At 36.4% G+C, this 26,785-nt stretch overlaps 1 protein-coding gene across 5 annotated transcripts in view; it reads left to right on the plus strand.

Annotated features, from left to right (window-relative positions):
- The first annotated feature begins 259 nt into the window (after positions 1–259).
- Positions 260–26,785, plus strand: part of WDR72 (WD repeat domain 72) — a 209,292-nt gene continuing 182,766 nt past the window's right edge. For 2 of the 5 annotated variants that reach the window (XR_014957601.1, XM_085588728.1), the window contains exons 1-12: positions 261–8,255; positions 9,272–9,378; positions 12,348–12,426; positions 15,210–15,384; positions 15,852–15,928; positions 17,623–17,742; positions 18,824–18,969; positions 19,332–19,428; positions 21,721–21,862; positions 22,140–22,385; positions 22,903–23,123; positions 24,378–24,573. Coding sequence is in view for 4 of the 5 variants with exons in the window: in XM_085588728.1 (XP_085444854.1) it covers positions 8,103–8,255; positions 9,272–9,378; positions 12,348–12,426; positions 15,210–15,384; positions 15,852–15,928; positions 17,623–17,742; positions 18,824–18,969; positions 19,332–19,428; positions 21,721–21,862; positions 22,140–22,385; positions 22,903–23,123; positions 24,378–24,573 (1,759 nt within the window). In the remaining variant the exon portion in view is untranslated. Of the gene's footprint in view, positions 8,256–9,271; positions 9,379–12,347; positions 12,427–15,209; positions 15,385–15,851; positions 15,929–17,622; positions 17,743–18,823; positions 18,970–19,331; positions 19,429–21,720; positions 21,863–22,139; positions 22,386–22,902; positions 23,124–24,377; positions 24,574–26,785 lie in introns of all 5 variants that reach the window. The other 3 variants (XM_077785807.2, XM_085588730.1, XM_085588729.1) reach the window with 3 other exon arrangements.

The raw sequence follows: 26,785 nt of genomic DNA on the forward strand, positions 1-26,785 counted from the left end.
GCGCGGGCGGCCCCAGCCCGGCTCTCCCTACGCACTTGTTCTGCGGGCCGAGGTTCGCCCCAGCAGCCGGGGCAGGAGCAGCCGGGGCAGGAGCAGCCGGGGCAGGAGCAGCCGGGGCAGGAGCAGCCGGGGCAGGAGCAGCCGGGGCAGCTCGCCGGGCTGAGGGCGGCGGTGCCTCTGGGGAGCGCCGGCCGGATCCGGCCCGCGCCGCCCGTGCCGGGTATTGCCGCTCCCGAGCGGGATAAAACCACTCCCGAGCGGGATAAAACCTGTCCCGGCTGTTTCCTCATCCCTTCAGCAGCCTCCCTGCCCCGTGCGCGGTGCCTGGGAGCCGCCAGACGTAAGGGCAGCTGCCCCTCGTCCCCCTCTCTTTCCCGCCGGGACAGCCGCCCCTCATCCCGCCGGGTGTGCCCTGAGCAGCGGTAAGGCTCCGCTTCCTCAGGTCGGGTTTGGAAATTGTGGGGTCCCCAGAGCTTGAGAAGCCTTTTTAGCCAGTGTGGTGTTCATTCTTTTTTACTTGGGTAAATTTCATTGGTTTCTGGGAGGTTTTGTTGGTCTTCTGCATGTGTAGCATTGGCTTTGTGAATTTCAGCTCTGGGCAGTGATGTTAGATGTCTGTTACTTTTGTTTTCAGGGGAGTTTAGTGAATTACGTAGATTTCATCAGTTCCCTCGGCATGTATCTGTTCACTGGATTTATTGCAGACAGCTAGTACTGTAAGAACATATAGAGTGCAAAATACTCCTTTAAGTGTGAAAATGCTTTTATGCTATTTTGGTGAATCATAATTGAGTATTCCTAACCGGGTATATGCAAAGCATTCGTATGCAAATTTTTTTCTCAGCAGTCCCATTTCCTCTTGCAAGTAGTTCTGGTAGAAAGGTGGGATTTTTTTGAGACTTGCTCAATTAAAAGTTAGTTAGGATGTCTCACTTAGAGCATTTCTGTCATGATTACTTTTCTAGTTGGTGCTAGAAAGAGTAGTAGTCGTAATATATCATGAAATCGTAAAATATCAGTGATGTCCCTGGTACAGAACAATGGTCTTTTTGGGATTACCCATTGCAAAAATGGCTGTTGTGGTGAGGTAGGTCTGCTTAAAAGGTTTGTGTCAGTAGGATTGATTACATGACAATAGGGGGTTTTTGTTGTTTAAAGACTTTTCAGTGCTAGAGTTTGAAGTTCACTGTAAAGAAAACTGCAATACGTGCATTGCAATGCATTGAGTAAGTTTTGGACTTCAATCCTGCTTCATAATAACCAGTGTCTTTTTACTGAAGTAGGTTAAACTGTGTCTATAACAAGTCATTCAGAGTTGTTTACACTAAACAGCTGCATAACCTGTAGCAAACAACACTGTGGAGAGATCTGTTTGTTAATTAAGAGTATCCAAAGACTAAAACTGACAAAAAAGTAACTCGTCAGAGTTTAGAAATCATCGCTATGATGCAATTGCTTACACCACTAATTAATGATTTTTACATGACAATTGAAAAAAAAAAAAGGGCTGGTGAAATGTTCTGGTTGTTTTATTTTAGCCATCTGATTCCAATTTTGTTTGTTATTTAAACAACCTGGAGTACAGTACAGTGTAGCTAAACCAAAAACATTACCTTTCTATGATCAACAGGGTTTTTTGTCTTAAATAAATTCAAGGTCACTTAAGGAAGATGAAGTTACTGACTTAAAACTTTGATTCATGTTCCCTGCCTGTCAGATTGAGATAATTGTAAATTTTGGTTTTAGCTTTCATGTGTCTTGAATTTACCAGAATGTATGGGTTTTTATGTTAAAGCAGTGTAAATAAAGATGAGTTTTGTCATTATGGCTAGTTCTGTAATGAACTAGCCGTAATTTGTGATCTTTCATAAAAATGCAAATTAATTGAAGCTTTTGTCATTTACAAATTAATTTGCTTATATCAGTGAGATATTTTGACACAAACTCAAAGTTTATGCCTCTCTACACTTCTGAAGTTTTGGAAGCCATAAATTTGGAGATGACATTACCTTAGTAGGTCCTTTGATTCACCTAGGATTATGCTGGGATCATTGACTCCTTAAAGGGCATAAATGCATTTCTGCTCATTAAACAATTTATAAGTAAGAAAACGTAAAGAGCTGTTCCTTTACCAGCATAAGGATGGAGACTTTCTTGCAGGGAAAAGTGTTATTTTCAATAAACCCAGGCATGAATAATACTGAGGGTAAAATCTTTGAATAAGATGCAATTTCATAGAAATCAGAGCTTACATTCTGCAGAGACTGATGGCCCCTCCTGTCACATGTGCTTTCCTGTAAGAATTGATGTGTGATTGTCCTAAAACCTGATGGAAAGTCTGCTGCTGCAAAGCATTTCACCATTTGGATGTGACACCACTGGAGATGACTTATGGTGATACTTTTTCTATGCTCGATGCTTTAGGGGTAACAAATAACTCGCATGCCTGTGGTTCTGCATAGTGCCTAAGCAAGGTTTCATTTCCTGGACATATCCATTCTTGTAGTTGATAGGACATTCAGACACGATATTTCAGATGGTAAAAGTAAATGTGTTTTTTTTTCTTTAAGAGAAGATGTCTTTTACAGCTCTACACGCATTTGCATAATATATTTTTTTAATTAAACTTAGTTTATATCCTTGATATATGGGTTTTAAAACCAGGTTTGCTAGCTCACATGCATTAATTTTTGTCTAATGTGTTTAAACGGCTATTATGTTGTTGAAGCCTTTAATGACCATTGAAGAAAAAGGAAATTTATAGTTTTGGACACAATTTATCTACTTAGCAACAAGGTATGCTGTGATATTTTTCTGGGGAGCTTAATATAATGCAACTGTTTATGAGGTAAAAAAAGAACTTCAAGGAAGAGAAGATGTGTTTACTGTATCTTATGACAGTGTGAAAAGCACAAATGTTGAGTTGCTGTGTTTTCAACTGCCCCATTTTCCAGCTTAGGTGCAACATAAACTATCTTAATTAATATTGTGTCACCAAAAGGTTTAGAGACGGCCAATTGAATTCTGCCAAGATAGAGTCTTTTGATGAAAACATATCTTTATTGATTGTAGAAGAAGAAAATCATTCTTAAAATGAAATCCAAAGAAAAAAAAGTCATACCCCTCAGAGAAAATTTCTGAGTGGCAGGTTGAGATTAACATCATAAAATTGAATTTGTGCTGCAAACCTTTGATGTAATCAGCAGCTGGGAGATGGTGTTGCCCTTACTGTGCTCCTTCTGATTGTGGTGAATTATTGTGTGGAATGAAATAAGTGTTTCTTGTGTCACTCGTTCAAGAAATACAAACAAGGTATTACCAGGTGCTTCTTGCTAGTTAAAATGGGTTGTATCGATTGCTGGTCCCAGTGCCGTGCTCCCTTGGACTGCAGGAGCAGGACATCCCCATCCCCAGGGAGCTGTGGGTGTCACTCAGCAGTGACTCCAGCCCTTTGGGGTGTAGTGCAACAGGTCTTGAGGAAAGTCCCATCACATCCTAAAATGGATTACCGGAGATGGTGTGCAACATCCTTAAGCAGAGTGCAACATCTGCATCATAAAATAGAGAAAGTTGTGAAAGCAGCAGAGAATGGACCAATAGTCTGCAAAGCTACTTTTAAGAAAAATGATTAGCTTTTTACTAAGAGTAAAACCAATATTGATAGAACCTTATTTTCATGTGTAGAAACAAAGAATATGTCAGATGAAATGGAGGAACAGATAAGAACAGGAGAATGAGATACATTAACAGCACAAAAACCGTAAGAACTGCTCATTAAAAAAATTAGGCTCTACCTAGTTTTCAATTCCTTAATGTTGCCTTTACTACAAAGATGAATATAATGGAGCATGCATGGGGGGGAACTTTTTAGCAAACAGCTAAATTCTGCCAAGATGTTAATATTTTCAGGACTGTAAGCAAATTTCTGCATGGTTTTGTTTTGTGTCTGCATTGATTACCAGACATTTAACTGGGCTTTTGAGAAAGTGACCTTCTATTGACAGCTTGGAAGGTATAGGAAACATGAAATGAGAATGGCCATAAATTCAAAAATGATGTTTTGATGGGTTAACCGTTACCTGTGAAGTGATATTGTGCTGTAAGAAGTCTTTCTCCTTTTATAAATAAACTGCAAATTTGCATTTGGTGGGTTTTTTTATGGGTTGTAGTGATGAGAAAGAAGTTTGTCACAACCAGCATTTTATAAGGTGAGCTGTTTGAGATTAGGTCCCTGGGGGGAGTTTAGCTCCTCATTTTAAGGACTTTGGTGTGTATATATATATATTTATCAGAAGTGTTATTTCTGAATTAATTGAAAGATCAGGGTATTTATTTTCTTTATCAAGAAGTGTCATTCTTACACTGTAGCTCATAGTTTAGCATCTTGGGATAGATGTATCATTCAGTAAAGCTTCCTTTAGCCTCTTGAGCAAACACTGGAAATGCAAGGACCAATATGGAATGTGTGCTGCAGTTCTCAGCGGGGCAAAACAGAACCCAGAATTCTCGCTTCAGACCACTGAGTGCATGGGTGTGCACGCTCCTGAGACCTCAGCCACTCTATGCTTCTAACCTTTTATGTTCCCAGGCCACTGGTTTTAAGGATATAATTTTTATTTTGAGAAAATGCAGCTCAGGGAAGGAATGTGTACCTGAGGTTAAACAGTAATCATGTAGCAGTGAATGGAAGGTCTGAGATGAGCCCAATAGAAAAGCTAACAATTATTTTATTTTGTTTTAAGGTCAGTAGAGGAGTCAAAGTCAAGATACACTTAGTATATATGGGGAAAGTATATGTTAAGTTATGATGGCACTGATTCTTTGTAGTATAATCTGACCTTTTTCATTCTCAACAGTTCATGACCAGTCCTAGTCAAAAAAGCTGAGTGGTGAGGAAAAGGCCTTGCATAAATATGTGCTTAGTAAGGTGTTCAAGGTCAGACCTTCAGCTTTCTGGCCTCTTAAAGCTCTTGATTAGACTTTTAAATATCTCATGGCTCCTGTAGAATAAGAGATTATGTACTCAGCTTTCCAAATTAAGCTTTAATACTACACAAATGGTCCAAAGCTACCAAAGTGGTACAAGAAAAGTCCTTGAAGATGTGAGAATTTGGATGATTTTGCAAGTTAACAGTGTTTTGTGGTGTGATTTTAGTGTGAAAGGAAATGGAGACAGATGAAGCAAGTTAGTGGTAAGATGGGCTGGCATGGTTTTAACTAAAGCCAGAGCTTTTCAGTAATGAGAGAGCACTCTTTGGCAGTATGCTTGTAAGGGGAGCACAAATAGGCTTATTAGGCTGTAAGCAGGGAGGAATGGGCAGTAGGACTGAGAAATGTGATTTCTAGTTGAATTATGGGTTAATACTGCAAATCAGACATGCTTGAGTGGGTAGAGCTGAAGGAATTTGACACGTGCTGATAAGCTACATGCAGCTCTGATATGCCTTGGGCAATATTTGACTTTGTGAAAACAACTTTTACCTTTTTAAAAGGAGTGGTCTGATAAATATCTGTTGATTTTTATTTCAAAAAAGTATGCTTTAGGTGTCATCAGTATCACTAAAAAATTTGGTAAAGCTAAGTATTGTCAAAATGTGTCCATGTGGATATGCTGTATTTCTAGTGAAGTCACGCTACACTAAGAAGCAAAGGTTTCATTCAGACTGTTTGTGCATCAAAATATCTTAATCCAAAAAACCAAAAAGCAAGTGGAGAAAAAAGTTAAGGACTGTATTAATACAAAAATTCATATACCTTCTGCTTTCCTTATCTTGGGCTTCAGTTGTAATGTAAAGGAAAGCATACAAAATATTCCTGCAACATTTCAGTGTAAATTAATTCTTTAACAACCAGTGTTTTGTCTGTAGCAGTAGTTTTTTATTCATGTTACTTGTGAGTAACTAAACAATCTGCAGATAAGTCATCTCCACATTAGCAAATTCTATCAGCTTGTTTTCTTTTTAACATCTGTTGATTTGAGTTCTCTCAAATCACTTACTCATCACTTGCTCAGCAGTAGGTCTTTGGTTAAGAATATTGAGCCTGATTCTATGCTCCTCACATAAGAAAATATAATTTATGACTTAATATTCAATATTCAATGCAGTACAAACCTGAATTGTGCTTCCTTGGGTTGTTTTACACTAATTGAACACTCCCATGGTACAAGTATAAAAGACTACGTGATATGCAAGCAGATGCATTTTAAAGATGCAAGATTTGGCTTATCAAAATCTTTTGGCAGCCATCCCTTTATAAGCCCTATGAAAATGGCAACCTTTTTAAGCTTGCCTGATAACTAAAAATGTGTCTTTAAAGTTTGTCCAGAACAGCTTTTATTTTGGGGCATAAACTGCAAGATAAAAGGATTTCAGTGTTCACCAGTAACTTCATATGACTGGCAATTTAAAAAAAATGTTTTAGAAAAGTCAGATTCTAATGCTGGGAACAATAAAATGTTGCAGTATTTTTATATATCCACAAGGAGGTTTTATATGAAACTAAGTGGAATTTAGCCTAATGAACTCATGACCTCAATTTTTTCTTAGATTCTTCTTCCTCTGCCTTCTGTATGGCAGGACCTCAATAGTCTGCTGTACCAGTCTTTTCAGCCTTTTTTTCTCAGTAGCTGAGGCCTTTATCTCATTTTCTTGTCAGGAGGCAAGACCATTCCTTTAGTTTTGTGTCACTTTAGGCTTTTAGTGGTAGCCATGAAGATACCTCTTGTCTGTCTGTGCTTTCAACTGCTCTTGTGCTAGGTTGCAGTTTCCTTAAGCATAGCTTAAAAGGCTGCATTTTTGCTCTGTGGTCTTTTCTGAATTATCACAGGAACTGCTCTTGTCATCTCTCATCATTCCTGTGTTACCTCCTTGACTCACTGTTACTGGCTGTCAGGCATTTTGTTTTGCCCACTTCCTGTCTCTCCTCACAAAAGTTCAGCTCTACTGTCATGTTTTTTGACCGAGTTCTCCCAGTTGGCGCTACTGTATCATCTTGTTTCGTTTTGAACATCTTTCCTAAGGATGTGCAAAGAGATCTGGTGTCTTTTCTCTGTCCAGGACAAATTGAGCACACCTTCTCTGAAAGGTGAATTTTGTTTAGTGGCTGCAAAGTGGTTGCTCTGAAATATGTCTTCAATCATATTATTGCTGTCTAAATTAAAAGAAAGGTGACATAGGTGGCATATAGTACTTTTGGAAAAAAAATTAAAATGTGTTTATTTAAGTGACCTTAGATAATGGTGAATTTGAGACAGCTTAAAATTAGTTCCTTCTTGTTCACTGACACTTGAGAATAACATGCTGACATACACAAGCAATTTTGATGCTGTTCAATCTGTTGATTGTTGTCAGTCTGTCCATCTATTGCCCAGCTGCTGGGAGTCAAAACTGCTGTCAGCCAGATGGACAGCCCCATTAAATCAATATTTTTCAGTCTATTAGATGTTAAATTTTTTTTGGGCAAGTGACTCGTGTCTTGAGCAACAAAGTCTATTTGTTCTCTGTTTCTCAGCTTGCACCTCTGCTGCCACCTTCTTGTTTTTATCTCTAGGACATTCTACAGAAAGGTAGAGTATATAGTTATAGCTTTGCCACCTTGGGCCTTATTTTTCTCTTCCTCCCTGACCCACCACTAGTTCTTTCCTTTTGGCCATATTATCTTTATCTTGTCTTACCCTTCTAGAAATCAGTCTTTAGTGACACCCTGCTCCTGTGCCACCTCTGCTTCAGCAGTTGGCTACTGCTGCTGCCAATGAGCAGCACTGCTGGTTGGAGGGAACAGGGGAGGTGTTGTGTATTCCACCAGTCATATTTGGGGAGAGCAATGTGAGCCCATCAGAGCTAAGCCAGGCTGTGTGGGGCAGCACACAACTCTTGTTGCTGATGTTCCAGTATTCTGATAGTACTGGTCCCTGAAATTATTAGTGTGATGTTGGCAACAGCAAGAAAACGTTTCAACATGCTTATCAGCATCTTACAGCAATATTTTGCAACTTCCCATTCCAGATGTTGATTACATTTCCCCTTTTTTTAGACTATTTTTTTTCTTATGTTTAATCCTACTTAGGATGATGATGACTTTTTTGTTTTCAGGTGTTGGCCATGAAGCCATCAGTACTGGCTGTGGCTGTGTGGGGGAGAACAGCTCCCTCTCACAGCATCACTGCTGTGATGATCACAGATGACCAGCAGACCATAGTTACAGGGAGCCAAGAAGGACAAATATGCCTCTGGGATCTTTCATCAGACTTACAGGTTTGTGCACTGTGTAACAGTTTTCCAAATAGACTGGAGTTTTATCTTTTATTATTGGCAGTAGGATTATCCGGATTTGTGCTTATTTAGATGAATTTTTAAAGATAGTGTGACATTTGTTACAGGAAACTCATGAAGCAGAAGGTGAAATGCCTATATAGGCAACATGATATTTTCAGACTTCAGAGAATTTTTTCACAGATTAGTATGCCCAGTGGATTATAATTTGAGACTGTCCTCTGAGCAATGACAGCAAGTAAATATATACAATTATCATGATTCATATCTTGTGAATGTTTTTTTCTTTTCTAAATCAATTGCTAAGCATGACGTGTCATTTAAAGAAAAAATATTTATAAAGCCAAATGTATCTACTGAGATGGAAGCAGCAAGATGAAACTTTTATTTTTGATATAACCAAGATGCAAATTACTGCTTTATTTCATATTTATTTTCCTCAGAATGGAGCAGAATAAAACAGTTCCTGTTTGTTTTTTTTTTATTCTGTGTTTCTAGAACTATGTTTATATGTATTTTTTTTTTATATTTAGTTGCCCCATTTATAGTAAAACACAGTCTGGAAGTTTGCATTTTCATGAGGCTAGCTTTTGCAATTAAGGCCTTTGCATGCAGTGCTGATAATCAGGTTGTTTAAACATGTGGTATGAAACATGTGCTTGAGAGCTTTAGTGTATCAGTTTCTACTTCACTCTGCCACTTTTGGTGCATGCTGTAGAGTGAAGGCCAGAGATGTTCTGCATGTTGCCTGTTTTATAACATTTGATGTTCCATACATTCTTCAGAAGATGCATGCAGTGAATACAAAAACTTAGCTTTATGCAAACTGCATAAAAATTCTTCCACGTTGTTTTGCATTCCAGAAACATGACAGAAGAACATAAGAATATGAAGCAGCTTGACAATTATATATATCTACAAGTAATATTCTCTTGGTTTTAGATATCCTTAGTTTATACAGAAATTGTTTAAGATAAATCATTTTATTGTTGTCCTAGATTTCATCTAAAGAAATTCTCTTTGGCCATACTGCTTCTGTAACTTGTTTGGCAAAAGCAAGAGAGTTTGAGAAACAGCCATATGTAGTAAGTGCTACTGAAAATGGGTAGGTAATTGAATATTCAATTATTCCTTTCTTGAATCATGAAATGTGTGTCAAGTGTAGGTCAGATTTTGCATTTGCAGAAATGTTCCAATCCGCTTCCATGGTATTAAAATGATAGCAGCTACTTAGGATAGTGACTATTTTGTTAATATACAATGGTCCAACTAAGAGCTTCTCCCATAGACAACAGAAAGGTTTGGCAAATTCACATGTCCACTTAGTGGACAGAAAAAAGGAATTACTCAAAGGGGTTGGAAAGGAATTATTCAAAAGGAAATTAATGGATTATTGGGAGGCATCAGCAATTCAACAGCATGTGAATATCATGGTGTTTTTCTGTTTCTTCCTGAGCTCAGTCTTGAGAACTGAACCAGTAGAAGAGGCTAATGTACTCTAATTTGGTTTATGGTTCCTCAGTCAGTATGTATGGAAACAGAATGGCCATGAATTAAAGGCATATCTGCTCCTTTTCTGTTTTTAAATCTGATGTGCTGTTTTGGAGAATATCCTTTCAGAGGGCCCTGATCTTGCAGTTTTTCTGCTATGTGTTTGTTATGACCTAGCCTGTCACTTAAGTCATACTACTTTCTGTGTTTCTGCTAGGTTACACTTAAGAATATTTGATAAACTTTTCAGCTGGGGTCTGAAGACCTGTTAGAATTTAATCTGTTGAAAACAGGGCTAGCTGCTTTCTTCCTTAAGGGCTTTCTTAAAAAATTTTGTCTTGCTGCTTAATTATATTAGCTTTTTTTTTTTTGTTGGGGGGGGGGGGGGGGGTTCATCTTTTCTAATTAACAGGGCAGTGCTATTAAAATGGCTTTCCATGGAGAGTAACTGTCAATTGTCCTTCAAGTTGTACCTTCCAGCACCTTAAGGATACTGGTTTCTCACTGAGTATCTTATTTATCCTTTCCAGCTTCTAGGCTGGGTCTCTCATTCAATCATAAGTATACTACAGAGGGATAACCTGCAAAAAAACTATTTCAGGCTTCTTAATCTTGAAAGATTAGACAGCCTCACTGGACAGGTAGTGGTAAACATTGCTGTTTATATGCAGGGAGGGTGAGAAAACTACACAACCAGTTTTGTATTGCCCTTCTAAGTCCTCTTCAAGGATTCTGAGATGAAGCTGCTTTTCATACCAGTTCCAACATTCTGTTGATGCAATACTGCTTCCAGATCATACTGGGAGCAAAGATACTGTATTTCCAAAAAAACTGGAGAGGTAAGTAAGAAATAAATGAGGAGATTGCTGTAGATATACCATACAGGGATGTTCACATCCTGAAGATTATAGCTCTGAAGGGATTATTAGACTTGTTTGGAGTTTGGAGTGTGTATAGGTAGGACTGAATTGTCTTCTGGCCCCTTTAAATGCTCACTTTTACCAAATTACTGCTGACTTCCCATCTGTATTACTTAAGTGCAAAGCATCCATCACTGATCCCTGTAAGGTTGCAATGTGAAGTTGAGGTAATTACAAATAGGAGTCCTTGTCTTCAGGAGAGGGAGGGTTTGCCAAAATGCACTTTTTGGCTTGTAAGTAATTCACTTCTTCTGTTTTCAAGCTTCTATCTCGTTGTAGTGAGGATGGAAGAAATCGTATGGAAGATAGTTCTATGGTAATCTTCCCTGTTCCACTCCAGATTATTTTCAGTTTCTGTAACTGACTAACCCCAGAAGAATGAGCACTGAACATTATTTTTTGTACTTCTAATATGAAAGTCTATAAATTAATCTCTAATGATTTGTGAGTTCTCAGTGATGTCCTGTGAGTGACAGACCTTTCCTACAGCACATGTTCTATGGCATGTGTGGTATTGCTCACTTCTTAGTACACACAGTAAATTGATTATATTATCCAGAAGACGAAGTTATAGTCTCACATTCTGGCCTCACTTGTGCATGTTTGTAGGTATGTATGTATCACAGTAATGTAGTTAAGGCAGTAAAGTTCTGATATAAAAAGAAAAGCATTGCTCTGAAATATTTAACAGTGTATAGCTTTCACCTAAGTTCTGACTTTGGAACTACCAACTTTGATCCTGCTATTGCTCAGCTGAAGAATATTAAGAAATAATGCTTTGAGTTTAGCATCAAATAGGGAAGTAGGTAAGTTAAAATGTAAATCACTAAGTAGTATTTCTTATATAATAAAATACTCGCTCCAGTGTATTCTTTAAGTCTTGATACAGAAAATTTCCTAAAATGTAATGTCAGAAATAATGAAATGAATGTTCTGTTCTGGAAGTAATGTTTGTTTTTTTAATAAAATCTAAAAGCATCAAAGTTTAACATTCAGTTGCTAAGCTATAAGGTGTACAGCCTCATTTACAACATTTAATTTGATTGTCTCTTGTAATCCACTCCCCCTGCATGTTGAATAATGTGTAGATAAGGAAGGTGTGCCAAAGTCTCTCTTGAACAACCTTAAATGTGTCCAAGCGTAGTTGTAGTGTTGTGCAGGTACTCGGGTGATTGAGTGTATTGAGAGCAGCTTTTGGGAACAGCCTCATGATGGCACTGTTTCTTCTTAACATACGTTGTTCCTCTCAAGAACTGAAGTCTGATGTGGAAGAAGATGCATGGTGCTTTTCGAAACATGTGGTTTAAGTCCAATGAAATGAATCATTTTCAGGAGGATGTAGTTCCAGTGACAGATAGTTACAGTGACATGTTGACGAGCTGTAATGGCAGTATACCTACAATTTGTTGTAGACCAGAGTTGGTCTTAAAGTCAGGTTGGTTGCAAGGCAGCAGGGTGTAATTACCAAAACAAAAAGAAACAGATACTGTATGTCATCCCTTGCTAATGACTACATTTTCTTACCCAGCAATCTGTAACAAAAAGCTTTATAAATGACCAGACAGCACTTAAATAGAACACTAAAGAAAAACATAGAGACACAAAATTATTCCAGCTAATTGAGTGGAAATGACAGAGAATAATATGAAGTTATCTTTGGCAGGGAGATGTGTGTTTGGAATGTCACTAGTGGACAGTGCATTGAGAACACAAAGCTTCCTTATAGGCATACAGCAATCCATGTAAGTATAGCAGCTTTTCATGGGGTCTCTGTTCATTACAACAGTTTTGCTTTATTAACATGATATTTTTCAGAAACAGTTTTAAATGTATGGCTTGTAACATAGGAGAAAAGACCCTGTCACAATATAAGTAGTTTTTATATCTTTGTCAGTTTCTTTTTTTATAAGAAAAGAATTGAGATTTCTATGTTCCTCGGCATTCCTTAATCAAATCAGACTGATTACTTTTAAGCTGCAAATATTTAAAATGCTGTATTGATTAATTTACTGTTTGTGCATCAGGTACCCAAGTGAAATGGTGTTAATCTTTTCTCTTGTTAAAATTGCATGGACCTTCAAGTTTGATGTTGGCTTTTTCATGACATTTTAAAAGTACAAGTAATCTGGCCAAACATTGTGAGACAATCTGCTGAAAGACTTACTTTTAAGCTTTTGAATGGTTTTTGTGCTGAACTCCTGCCTCCTAAAGAGTTCACCTGTTTTTCAAAAATACACTTTGATTAATTGCAGAACTGTAGGACAAATCCCTTATTTTCAGAGACTTTCAATATTGCTTCAGATAATTTTGTGTCTAGTTGAAACTGTATCCAAGTAAAATAAGTATCTAGATTTTGGAGGTGGGAGAGTTTGAAATACACATGTGAGATTGAGGGGTCCAACATCTATGGGTTTGATTCTGGGACATGGCTTTTTTTCTGGATATCTTAGTAGAGAGAAGCTCAGGGCTCCTGTGTTAGTTAAAAGGCTTGTTTTCTTCAGTGAGGAAGTCTAAGGTGGAACTAAGGCTCCAAATGATGGGTATCTGAGCCTTCATGTAACTCCAAAGCACAGCCAATTTGGAAACCAAAAGTTTTAAAGCTTCCAGAAGAAAATGTTTTTTTGACACTGCTTGGGTTGTTATGAGGAGTTTGAATGCAGTTGTGTATTGTAAAGGGAAGAGGAAAACCTTGGATATATTGCCAACAATAATGACGGAAGATTAAAGTCTTAATTTTTTTTACATATATATGTGTATAAGGACATAAATTAAGAAATATTCCACACCTTTATTGTGGATATGCTTAAAGTACATAGATTTCTTAAATGGATGTATGTACACAAACAAAGCAATACTTAAATTTTAATTTAAGGAGCAATATGACCTGCTATGTTCTAGTGCTTAATTAGATTTTAATAGATGAAGTTACAGATAAGTTCTGAAGGGAAGTAGGCAAATCTGGCCTAGTTGATTAGCTGACAGTCTACTTTTTTTGTGGAGATCAGAGAGAATATTTATTCTTGCCTTTTAAATAGGTGTAGCAAGTACTTGGAGAAAACAGGTAGTTCATCTCTATTAGAAGTAAGCTAAACCTAATTGTGGCTAATAATTATATTTGTTTAATAACTTGGGCAAGATAGTTAACGGAAAATAGGGGCATCTAGCAGGAGAGCTTTCTTAGGGAAAAGTAGGTGTTGCTGGGAGGGGAAAGTATTCTTAAAATGCAGCCTTCAGATACTACAATAAATTGTATTTTTCTGTGTGTGTTGTAGATTTTTTTTTGTTGTTCCATGGGGAATAGTTGCTTGTGCTGTAGTTAATGTTTGGTTTTAATTGAACTCCTAACCTATCTGCTCTAGTAGGTTTCTTTTGTTCAGTGTAGATGATTTAGCTATGAATGGCAGATGTCAAGTAGTGCAAACTGAATATTTGCCATTTGAAATGAAATTTAACACCAGGGTCAACACTTAAACATTTGTGGACCTTAACCAGTGTGGAATTTTCTCAGAGGAATTACTGACTATAAAAATCCTGTATTTCAAACCTACTTTAATGGTAACAGTAATTGTAAATTCTAAGCATTTCTGCCTTATATTTTATTCATTTATATCTGTAGTACTATTTATCCTGTTTACAGTTATTTCTACTACACACTTCAGTGAGTTTACTGAAAAAAAATTGGAATGACTATATAACCAAAACTGTACAGAAAATTTGTAAATGAAGTGCAGTTTTTTTGTGTTGTCTGATATTTTTGTCTGACTAGATGATTGTTCCCTTTAGGGTTAGTGTTAAATGTAAATCTGCTTTGAGGTGGCTGCTTATGCATTTATAGAAATTGTTTACAATTACAGCTAGAGATGCAATGTAGATGTCCTTGGACATATAAAACACCTAGCAAAAAAAGAAATCCTCATAGTCACTCTGCACTCTGTCTCTTTTCCTTTGCTTTGACCTAACAAAAAAGGAATCCTCATAGTTACTCTGCACTCTGTTCCTTTGCTTTGTGTCTGTTGTTTTTTTTCCCTTTGTGATTGCTAAGAAAGAATCTTCTGAACACTCTAGGGTGTTTAATGTCAGAATGAAGAATATCCTATGGAGTATAAATCCTTCCTGGAAAGTAATCCGTAATTATGAAAAATTTAATTACAAATATTCTGCGTCTTTACCTGATTCTTCCTTTTCATACAACTGTTGATGACAGGAGTTTTATGAAATGTTTGGAGAGGGGCCTCTCAGAGAAACAAGTGTCAAATGCCTTAGTCATTTATAGGGAAAATTAACACCTGCCTTTCTTCCAAAAATTTAAAAAATCCTAATATTTAGGAAGGACAGGTGCTGCTTTCAGTCTGAAGCATCTTTTACTAAGCCTTGCTAGTGTCACTAGCAATATTTGGTATGGTTTCGCATATGCCTTGGATTTTTTTAGTGATGCTACAAGTGTTGATTATGACATGTTCAGTGTGAAAAATCTTCATGCCATTTGTGTATCTGTGTGCTGACTCTCTGCTTTCCACTTGGACAGTATTACCATTGCTCATTCCGAATGACAGGTGAAGGCTGGCTTCTTTGTTGTGGAGAATATCAAGATGTTCTAATTATTGATGCTAAAACTTTGGGTGTTCTTCACACTTTATCATCATCTCAATCTTCTGATTGGATAAATTGTATGTGTATTGTACACTCTGCAAGAATTCAAGGTACATGTTTTACATGTATTTATGCTGGTAAATTAAATTGTGCTAAAATATTTCTGTATAGGTGGTATGTTCCTGCTTGATTTGATATTAATTCGTTTCACAGAGCTGTTATGTAGAAGATGTTAAAGTTTAATTGATAGCACAAGAGGTGTTTATAAGGCTTCTGTTTTATTTAATATGTTTTTAGAGAAAAAAGCATGTTCTATACTGGGTGTAAGCTCAGTTGTTGGATTTAAGTATATATAAGTTTTGTAATACTGGGCAAATTAAAGGCACAATACTCTGTGCCTTTTGTTAATACATTATTCACTGCTTGTTTACATGTTTTGTATTTCTTGATTTTTTTTTGTGTAAAACTGGTATTTTGCATAAACAGTGTCCTGAGGAATCCTTGTTTTAGTGCTGAATAGAAAGGGGCTGTTTATACTTCGCTTCAAGTTGACAATCTCACTGTTAACTTTTCACAGAAGACTCTTTAGTTGCAGTGTCTGTAGCTGGAGTTCTCAAAGTATGGGACTTATCTTCATCTCTGAATAGCATTCAGGTCAGTGTTAACATGAATGTTCTCAAGTACAGGCTACATTGAAGCAGAATATGAATGAATTTATGTCTTCTGTATGTGTATTAAATAGATTTTATTACTTTTGTTAGAAAATTCTGAAAACACACCTTTATAGCTTTATTTAAAGTTGGGCCATTGGACAGCTCTTGCCATGACAACTGTGCTACCTTTTGGCCAGGCTTCTTGTCTTATCATATTCCAGAATGCTCAAGATGCAATGCTTTCCTGCTATCCTGATAATATCTTTGAGCCCCTTCACTCTGTCCTTTAAACTCAAAGCTCTTCAAAATTGGCCTTTGTACTCCCTCTTCACCCTTGTTACTCTCTTCAAAACAGTCCTTTAGATTTTGTTTTCCTCGGTCTGCTTTTCACAATGCTATCTTCACTTGGAAAGGACTCTTGCTGTGTCAACTGTCTTATTTTTCTATCTTCAAACTCACTCTTTTTTGGGTTAATATTCTCAGCATCTGTCACCTTCCGTGAACACGTGTTAGAATTGTGATGCAATTTTTGTGCTTTAGTTATACTCTAAAAGCTAGATTCACAAAGGGACTTCAGCAGTGAGACAAAAATGGCAAAATATCAACAGACTTCTCTGAGCCTTGGTAACCCTGGCTGGACAGGCCAGGTGTGGGCAGCACTACTTGTTCACGGGTAGAATCAGGCCCCTGAGGAGTGTTTGTCATGTTTGATACCATCCTGATGTTTTTGATTTATCTGTGGTGTTTTGGGGTGTGTACATTTTTTCAACATTCCTAGAGCAAACCCCACTGCTGTGTTGTAAAAATTCTGAGGATTCTAACAACTGATTACAGATGTCAGAGGAACATATGGTGTGGTGCAGTCTTTTTACTGCCTGGGGGCGCCTTTTGTGAAGGGACTGCTGCAGAGTTCGTAACAATCCAACTAAATTCTAAAGAGCAGTATTTTAATAAATATTGTTGGATTTACTTGGAATTAACTGAAGCTGCATGATTTTGTAAGAAAATGGCTTTCAGTTTTATAACCATTATCTTCTCTGAGAGTTTTGAGACTGTTGGTATCTTAAAGAACAGAAAAAACGCATTTTAAGAGATTTAATCAATAATTGATAAATAGAATTCCAATAGAATAATTTTGAGTGTGATGACTTTAATATTTCTGATATTCCCACAAAAAGTGTGAAAATACATATATTTTTTCTAACAGTATATTTAGCAATACAGAGCTAAGAAAATGAATTACTTTTACACTATCTTTAAAGTTGTTAAGAGCAAACAAGACATAAGGTAACACCACCATCTCACTGTCCAGGCTGCAACAGGAATGAATGGCAAAGTAAAATATTCATCAGCTTTTCTGAATCTGATCCTCTGTTTTATAGGTGTTGTAGCTATTTTTTCACTGAAATACCTAGCAGACACTCATTATAACAGTTTCTATTTATGGCCTGCCTTTGGTCCTTCTCCGCATTCATTAAGTGAGATTACAGTCTGAGCCACACTGAATGTTTACATTCTTCTGTTTGCATGTTAGTTGTGGACCTGTTGTCTTTCTGTTGTTAATTACGAATTATACATTCCTTTGAATTTTGAAAGACTCTTATAAGGAAGTTTTCAGTGGGTTGTTTCTATCCTAAAAGCTCAGATATCTGAAACAAACTTTATAGCTTTTTTTCCCCCCTTTGTGCTGTAAAGGAGAAACAAAGTGTGTGTGAGAAGGAATCAAAATCTCTGGACTGTATAAACTGTCAAGCAGTAAGATTTTGTACTTACACGGAAAGGCTCCTTCTTGTCGTGTCCTCCATGTGCTGGAAGGTACATTATTGAGAATTGTACTTTCTTTTTAATGTTCATTTTGAAAAACTAATATGACTTTTACATGTAGATACTTATTTTTCTCCTTAGGTTAAAGAAAGTGTTCACGAATTGTCAGATATAATTATGCGTGCAACACTTCTTGACTTATCTTAACTGTGTGGAAGAGATGAAGCTTTTATTTTTTATGAATGTATTTCTGCTTTTAAAGTTAAACTCCAAATTGGCTGGATATAAGGGGGATTTAAGTATTAGACAGTTTTAGAGCACTGAGAGCATTATAGTCCCCTCCACAGTGCATTTGAAAGGGAGACAAAGAATAAAAATCCCTGTTTAAGTATGACAGAAGTACTCACAGCTGGCAAGTCCTCAGTAGTCATGGATCTTTGTTTGTTGAAAACAGCAGCAAAACTAAAGACTCCTGGCTATATTATTTTTTCTTGAAGCTATAATAAAGTAACTAATATTTAAAAAAAAAATGAAAACAGTTTTAAAGAAAACATAATGTATTTAAACTGAAATGTATTGTACAAAAAAAAAATCTGTATTTTTCTTTTCCAGTGCTACAAAATTTCTTACCCTAACCACTCAGGATTATTTTAACATGTATACCTGATTCTAACATCTCTGTGGAAGCAGGAATGGGTCAAAACATTTCCCATATACCTGTATCAACTTCAAATAATGTAGTTGTAGGCTATCTTTGAGATGTCTCTTGGGCTACCTAAATTCTGTATGAAAGCATTTATAGAGGAAGTTCATGTGTAGAATGGATTTTCCACTTTCCATTGAAAAACATCTGTAACATACATTGTTTTCTGTTAATTTCTATAATATAAGACCTAATGCTACATTGTAGTTGTTTCTTTAACTGTCAGTTTCTTTAATTTTGAACTGTATTGTTTGACGTGGACTTTGCAGTAGTTTGTTATTGTCAAAACATGTTAGGTTTTAAAAATACTTGTTCAACTATGAAGAGTGGAACTCACGTTCTACTTCCTGATTCACTGCCCAAACCCAATTTAGGTTTATGAATTTGCCAATACTCTTTGTTTATATTTTGTTGTTTTTCTGAATTTAGGTCTATGATTATTGTGATTTCTCCTTGCTTTGTACTGAGTTCTGTAAGCGTGGTCAGTGCTTTGCTGGTGGGGAAGTGCTGGCAGCTTACAGACTTATCATCTGGACAGAAGATGGCCACAGTTACATCTACCAGCTGCTAAACAGGTGGGCTCAGATGGGAAATTCACACAAAAAGTTCAGGTACAAGATGAACTTTGGGGGGGTTACTATGGAAAATCTCTGCATGTTGCAAATGATCAAAAACCAGAACAAAACCACTTTGGCACTCAAAGATTTACCCTGAGTTTGACAGCCCTCAGTCTTTGTTTGACACAGCAGGGGACATAGGAATAAGATTAGCCATGTAGAACTTGGGCAGCTGGTGCAGTGATTTCAAAAAGTCTCCTGTAATTACTTATTTGGTTACCTTTAATTGAACTTGTGAATCTTGGATGTTACTGTTCTGCTTTCTAAAAAAATTACTTTCTATAGCTTGTAAGTTTAAAATTTCTTGTTTAATTATACAGTGGCCTTTCTAAAAGCATGTACCCTGCTGATGGGAAGGCGCTGAAGGAAACAGTTTATCCTCATTTACTCAGCTTTACTGGTATGAAGGAAAATAAGGTAAATTCATAAGGGTTTGAAAGTTTATTTATGGTCTGTTTGCAATAACCTGAATAATCCCAAAAGAATTTATGAATTCATCAACAGATTTAATTGTTCTATTAAAAAAAGGAGTAATATTTATTTATTAATCTTAAAATTGTTAATTACAAACTTGAAGAGGCTCATAATGTGTTGTATGATTTTTGGCTATATTTAAGTTTTTTCCACAGGGGAAACATGCCTTTATTTTCAATTCCAGATAGACTGGTTCTTGTTTCTTTTCTCTAATTCTGGCAAAAAGAAAAGCATTTTTTAACAAAGATGTGGTCTAAAATATTTTTAGAAGCTTCTACTTTCAAATCTATAAAAATTAATAAAAATAAAATAAATAATACCATCTCCCAACTAATACAACCATGCCATAAAACCAAAATCCAAAAAGGCAACCCATGAGCAAAATGCAAGCAAATTACTTAGTTCTTGTTTTATGAATGTATGCATGTTTCAGTGTAACTATATAAATAGGTTGTGTATCCACCTGAAATTGAAGGGGTCTGAATCTGTGGTGTTTTATCTGAAATACTGCTGGCTTGAGCCTTCAGAGGCATAATCACATGCAGAACTTTCTTCCACTGTGGGCAGACTGAAATAGTGTGCATAAAATGAGACACACTCCAGAACCATGGTCTTGGCTTGAAGAAGCCTCTAATGTTAAGAAAAGAGGAAGCTGAAAAAGTAGCTGATCTCTATATTTTTGTTCTAGAATTTATATTGAGCAGAGCGCGTCACACGAGTTTCAAATTTGAAGTTACTTTGTAAATGGGTATCTCAAATGGACACAGCTGTGTTGGAAACCTACATCTTCACTCACTCTTCATGTTGTGCTTTGTGTGACCACAAATAAATAAGGATAACCCAGATGATTTGAAAAGAAGAAAATTCACTATAATTAGGAAGCCAGGAAATGGGAGGCAAGAAAGATATGTGGGCAAAAAATGAACCAGAGCAAATAGAACAGATTTTTCTGTGTAGCTTTGGTTCTAGTTTTTTTTTTTTTTTTACTAATGCTGATTGCTAATGCTGTTAATAAAGTTGTAATTGTTGGAAGATGTGGATTTAATTCCTGCCTGAAATTGTTTTAGTTTGAGTGTTTGTGTGACAGCTCAAGCAGTTTGTTAAGCAGTTTCTGAAGATACGCAATGGAAACTTATTTTTATTTGTAGCTGACTAGAAACATTGCTAAATATATACCTGTGTGAGGTTTTCTAGCATTTTTTCTGTTGACAAATAGAGGCTTTTAAAAACATGTTTGCTGCATAATCCTGTGGAGACTGACAGATTTAATTTTCAGTTGAAGGGAAATAGCATAAACCATTCAGCTTTTCCCCAAATGATGTGATCTAAAATTCAGATAGGATAACTGCTGAAGGATGCCAAAAGTTCAGAAAAGGTGAGGGAAAAGAAATAGCCAAAACACATGGCTTAGCAAATAGGGTTACGGTGCTGGTACAGACTTCACATATGCTTCCCCCAAATATATGCTTTTTAAAAAATAATGACTTGCACTTTTTTAGTATTTCTGCCTTACTGCCTGGGTAGTTTTTATAGGAGATGTGTGAGACAACCAAATCTTGTGTGATTATCTGTTTTGAACTCCATAAACTGAAGCATTTTACAGGACAGTTAATTCTGTTAAATCTCACACTTCACTGTTTTATATAAGTATATCCAACATATGAGGTAATTGTAGAGAGTGATAAGCCTCCTCTTGAGCCTCCTTTTTTCTCGAGTAAACAACCCCAGCTCTCCCAGCTGCACCCCATCAGAATTGTGCTCCACACCCTTCAGCATCTTCATTGCTCTTTGGAAATGCTCCACTACCTCATGACTGAATAATGGTGTTATAAGCTATTACCTGTGTAAAAGCATAATTCTTACCTTTCATTATTTGTAGTCATGGAAGCTGTGATGTCTGAAGCTTTACTGATTTTTTTTTTTATGCAAAGATTATCAATATTTTACTGTATTGTTTTTTAAGCCTGACCTTGGTCCTTATGCTGGTCAAGCTATAAAACAGGGAGAATTCCCAGTCTGCTTTTCCATTTAGGAAGTAGGTTTAGCCAAAGCAGCAGTGATCCTTGAGAGATTTGTATCAGGGGGAGTAGACTTGGTCTGAGCAGGATTTAGTGGTGATAAGAAATGTAGTTCTGTATTTTTACAGCTTTTGATGAAAAAAAACTCCTTCATATTTAGAATTAGTTATTTTATCAATTTTCTTTCCAATTATTGACTTACTGTTGGTTCTGACAGAGTCTTCCTTTCATCATGGGCTTCATGAATGAAAGAAAGGAGCCTTTCTACAAGGTTCTTTTTTCTGGTGAAGCTTCAGGAAGGATCACTTTGTGGCATGTTCCTGATGTGCCTGTGTCAATGTTTGACGGTTCTCCAAAAGGTTTGGCACTTTACTACCATCTTTTTCATTATGTCTTGGAGCCAATTTTTATGAAAATCAAAATTCTCATAAAAAACTTTAAGAAAGTGATGCTCATTTATTCATTGTGTTGTGATTGCTTGTAGTTAGAAGGAATAGCAACTGCTGACTTTCCAACCCTAGACTGCAGAAAGGGATAAGTAAAGGGAAGTGATCAAGAAATGAAAAGGTTTTTTTAGTTTGACTCTTTATATTTTGTCTTGCATAAACAAAAAAATTCTCTCGCCCTACCCTCTAGAGATCCCAATTACAACCATGTGGAGTCTTCAGGATAATTTTAATAAACATCATTCCATATCAGAGGGCATTATTGATCAACTTTGTGAATCTGAAGATGGATTTGGAAGTGCAGTTGTCAGTTCCTCTGTGTACATACCTGGTCTTGATAAGCTTGTATGTGGATGTGAAAACGGGAAAATTTTTGTAACATTAGGTTTAGAAACTGCAAGAGCAAGACTTTTAGAAAATGTATCTTTTCTTAAAGGTAAGTTTTAACAATCTGTTCAGATTCATCTCAGTCAAGCACAGATGACTTCCTATTTCTGGCATCACTTGCAGTGATCCATGTAAAAATTCTCTGTAAAGTAGGGCTAACAGTCAGGAATTAGGTAAATGGAAGATTATGATGATCTTTCTCCTTCCATAGCTGATCTATTGGATCACAGCTTAGAGCTACCAAGGTGCTTTCCAGTAGTAGGAATCTGGGAATGGCTGTGGGATTGGATGTCCCCTAGAAGTGAGATATGTGGCATGTCACTATATTGGCAGTTTTCTATTTCATTTGCTCTCTAAAAGATAATACCACTGAAGGAAGCATAAAGGGTACATCTCAGTAGTGAAGCTCAGAGTGCAGACCTCCGTTCTCCCTTTTAGGAACAGGTCCAAAATTCTTTGACATCATGTAAAGGCTGGTTATATTTATCCTGACTTTCAGGAAATGTGTTGTAAAATATGGAACTCTTATTCCTAAAGAGCAAAAATAATATGTCATCTTGTTTCAGATAAACTACCTTATAAGGTTCTGAATGGTCACAGTAGCAGAGTCACTTGCTTACTTTATCCACATGACAAATCAGTAAGATTTGATCCAAGCTGGCTGTTATCAGGGGGCCAGGATTCTGTTGTGATCTGCTGGGATATATTTACTGGAGGCATTCTACAACAGTTTAATCTGCAGTCTGGTGCAGTGACAGAGCTTTTGAGATCCCCAGAACACTACAGAGTAAGTAAAAGCATAATAAATTATGTCTCAAAAAAACTGCTGTATACTTATCTCTGTGTGTGTTTATATATATATATACAAGAGAAAATAAAACACTGTCTGGTAATACTTTGGCCCACACCACTTTACGCTTAATTTACCTTCTCTTAATTGTTGTCTCTGAAAGTTGCTTTTAATTGCAGGGAGCTGAGTTTTTGAGTTTGTGACATATCAAATTGAAGCTCTTAACATTCTATTCACCATTTTTATTATCATGGTTATTGACATATGTCAATCAGATTAACTCTTCCTTCTGAAATTTAGAAAAACTTACTAAGGCTAGGAGCTTGAACATAGTATTTTAATCTTCTCTGTGGGTCCAGAATATATATACTTCATTTTGGTTCTGGACACATCTTGGGTCCTTTGTCTGTATGTTTTTACTTTTTATGATATTTAAAATAATTTAAAGTTGTGTTCTAATTGAATTTTGAAGTTAAATTTAGGTGCAAATTTACTGAATGTTCTTTGTAACTTTTTAACATTGTATTCTGTGGGGCTGGATTTCCATTTTTCCTCTTAGAAAGCCTGCAAAGACAGATTTGATACTTACGAATGACTCACAGTTCACTTACTGTGAACAAAATAAAGTAGTCCAAAAATGGCTTGCAATAAAAAAGTTTTTGATATGTGTAAAGCTCCTTTTTATCTTTATTCTGAAAACTGAGTAGGATTTAATGCCTACCTGACTTGTGTTTCAGTCTTGTTTAAAGAGCTGAATTGTTCTGTGGGCGAATCCCTCCACGTGCCACCAAAAATTGCTTGCAGGTAGGGAAGATTTTGCAGTGTCAGATCCATATGAATGAATTTAACTTAGTCTTTTTGTTAGAAATACCTTACCATTGGCTTTTTAGACCTGACACAATTTTATATCACATGAACACTAGTTTGTAATTTTTAAAATACTTTCTCTTCTAGAAGAACTGCTACTGTCTAATTGGTTATATAATCACTGCTTTAATATGCTAAATACTCAAAGTGGAATTTAAATTATAGTTAAAACACTGAAAGAACAAAGATGAAGATATGTTTTCCTGTCAGAAAACGAGTTGTATAGCCAGCCTGATGAAGACAAGTTGAAGATACTGGTTGACATAAAACATAATTTTCTAAAATTAGTATGTTCTGGGAAGGAAATTACTGGAATACTTTTACTAGGCCAGGTAAAATGATGTGGTTATGAATGTGTTGAAACTGGAATTTTCTGTTTTGCAGTTAAAAGACCAGAGTGTAGTGTGTTGTGTGTGCAGTGACCACTCGGTAGCAATTCTGCACCTCCAGAAGAGACAATGTCTCTTACATGCCAGAAAGCATCTGTTTCCTGTGAAGAAGATAAAATTTGATCCTCTTGAGAATGTGCTAATTGTTGGATGTGAAGACAATTCAGTTTATATTTGGGAAATTGAAACAGGTAAGAACACTGTTTTAATGTTTTGGTCACTTTCCTGAAGGTTGTTCTGTCACATGGTGTTATTTATAGAAGGCCAAAACATTAGTAGAAAATACTAACACATTGATTATATGAATTGGAGTGTTTCAATGTTTGTATAAGCAAGAAAAAAAGAAAACTTTCTTACAGTTTGAGGTAAGTAGTCACTAGTGAAATAGAATGGCTTAAGTCCCATCCTGATACTCAGAAGTTTAGCTGACATGGCAGTGAATTGAGTAGAATACTCCTGGGAACTATAAATAAAAACAAATCTATTTTTATTTATAAAATAAAATCTTTTTTTATAAACTTATTAAAAAGGCTGTTGTTTTCAGTCTAAACTGTACCAAGTTGGAGCACAAATTTATGCTTTCTTTCAAAAATCCATGATCTGAGATATTTTGATGTAATTGATGATCAGTTAATAGTAGAAAATAATTGAAAAGCTGATAACCATGTAGTCAGCAAAACTAAAGGTGAGTGTTTTCAGGTTAAACTGTAGATACCCAGGTGATTTGATAATGCATTGCTAATTCATGTGGGTAATAAATGTACTTACTCAATCTTGGACAGACAGGACTATTATAAGGGGTTATAATGGTATTAGACATTACGTGTGTCCAGGCAATTCAGAGCTGTGTGTCCTGAGAGGAAGAAGGTGAATTGAGTCCAGAGCCACTGAAATACACAGCGTGTTAAAGCTGTATCAAAACCCAATTTACTAACTGAGCCCTGAGATCACAATTTGTTTTACAGGTTATTACAGCACACTATCTACACTATTTGCTTTAGACGAAACAGGAAAAATCAGAGTATATTTGAACTGTCCCTCTTTACTCATAAAACAATTGCCTGTTTCAAGATTAAAGAGGAAATAAGATTGATACCACTGCTCATGCATATTACATATTCAGACATGGTGCAGATGGCTAAAATTGTGTCTTTTGTTATGAGTATCACAGAAGAATGAGTGCCACAGTCACCACCTTATGCAGGAAAAGGTGCTGTTATTTGTTCTACAGTAGCAATTAACAAATCTTTTTTGTTGTGGCTCCTGTTATGCATTGCTGACTAAAAGTTGCCATCTAGGGTCAATACCTGAGAAAGCTTAGTAGGATATACTGTAGTTGCTTTAATGTTGAATTACATCTGTATTGCAACAGAACATAAGAGGTCATGGCATTGATCCTTGAAATTGGCCTGACCTAGATCAAGAGCTATGTAGATACTTCAGTGGCACTCAGGCAGATATGTGGCAGAGATGCCACAACATCACTGAGGCACCTCTGCAGGAGCACAGCACCTTTCATTAGCAATTCATCTCTTGGCAAATAAATGGGCAAACATAATCCCACTCGCCTACACAGTTACCTCTGAACATGTTGCCTAACTCAGTTAAATAGGATAAAATCTCAGTGGTAGCCTTGTGCTTGAGTTCTGTTATGGGAAGGGACATAAGATAGCTTTTATTGCTTCTACAGTCAAAAGTGTTTATATTTCTTCTGGCTATGCTGTTAGCTTCATGACTCAGGCTTTGCCTCTGAGTTAAGTCAGTGGAGTATTGTGGCAGACTCATATATCACTGCAGTTAAAAAACGAATCTGAACAGTGTTTCTGTGCAAAAGGTAATGGATAGCTGGGAAAACAGCCAGTCTGTTTACAATTTCAGGCTTTGGATTAGAAACTTTTTATGAATATTTCAGTATTTACACTGTTGTAGAGTCAGCAATAATTCTGTATTTTATTGTTGTATTTGTATCTGTATTGTTGAGTTTGAGAGGTGACTTTAGAAAGTTTAGAGACTTAGTACTCCTTTGACTCTAGAATGGTTCTTCCATCAGGTAATTAATAGGTGACCCCTAGAGCAGATGGAAGATTTCATTGTACTTAATAGTTCATTGTCCAGTTTCCTGTGAGAGAGTTTGACACACTTGTACAGAAGGCATTCCAAAGGACCTAAAAATATTTGTTTCAACAGGCTTTCATAATTATCACTTTATGAGGCAGAAGATACTTTGTGTCCTTTGTTAAACTCTAAGCCAGTGCTACTTCATATACAACTTGTACTCTCTTTTAATGAGATTTACAAAGATGACCTTATTTTTCAGGATCACTCGGAAGTTTTCTGAGTACAGTTCTCTACATATGTTCTAAATAAATAGGATTTTGTTAAATACTAGGAGTATAGTTGCCT

This window comes from Lonchura striata, chromosome 10 (genome assembly GCF_050655825.1).
Source record: "Lonchura striata isolate lonStrDom1 chromosome 10, ASM5065582v1, whole genome shotgun sequence".
Classification (NCBI taxonomy): domain Eukaryota; kingdom Metazoa; phylum Chordata; class Aves; order Passeriformes; family Estrildidae; genus Lonchura; species Lonchura striata.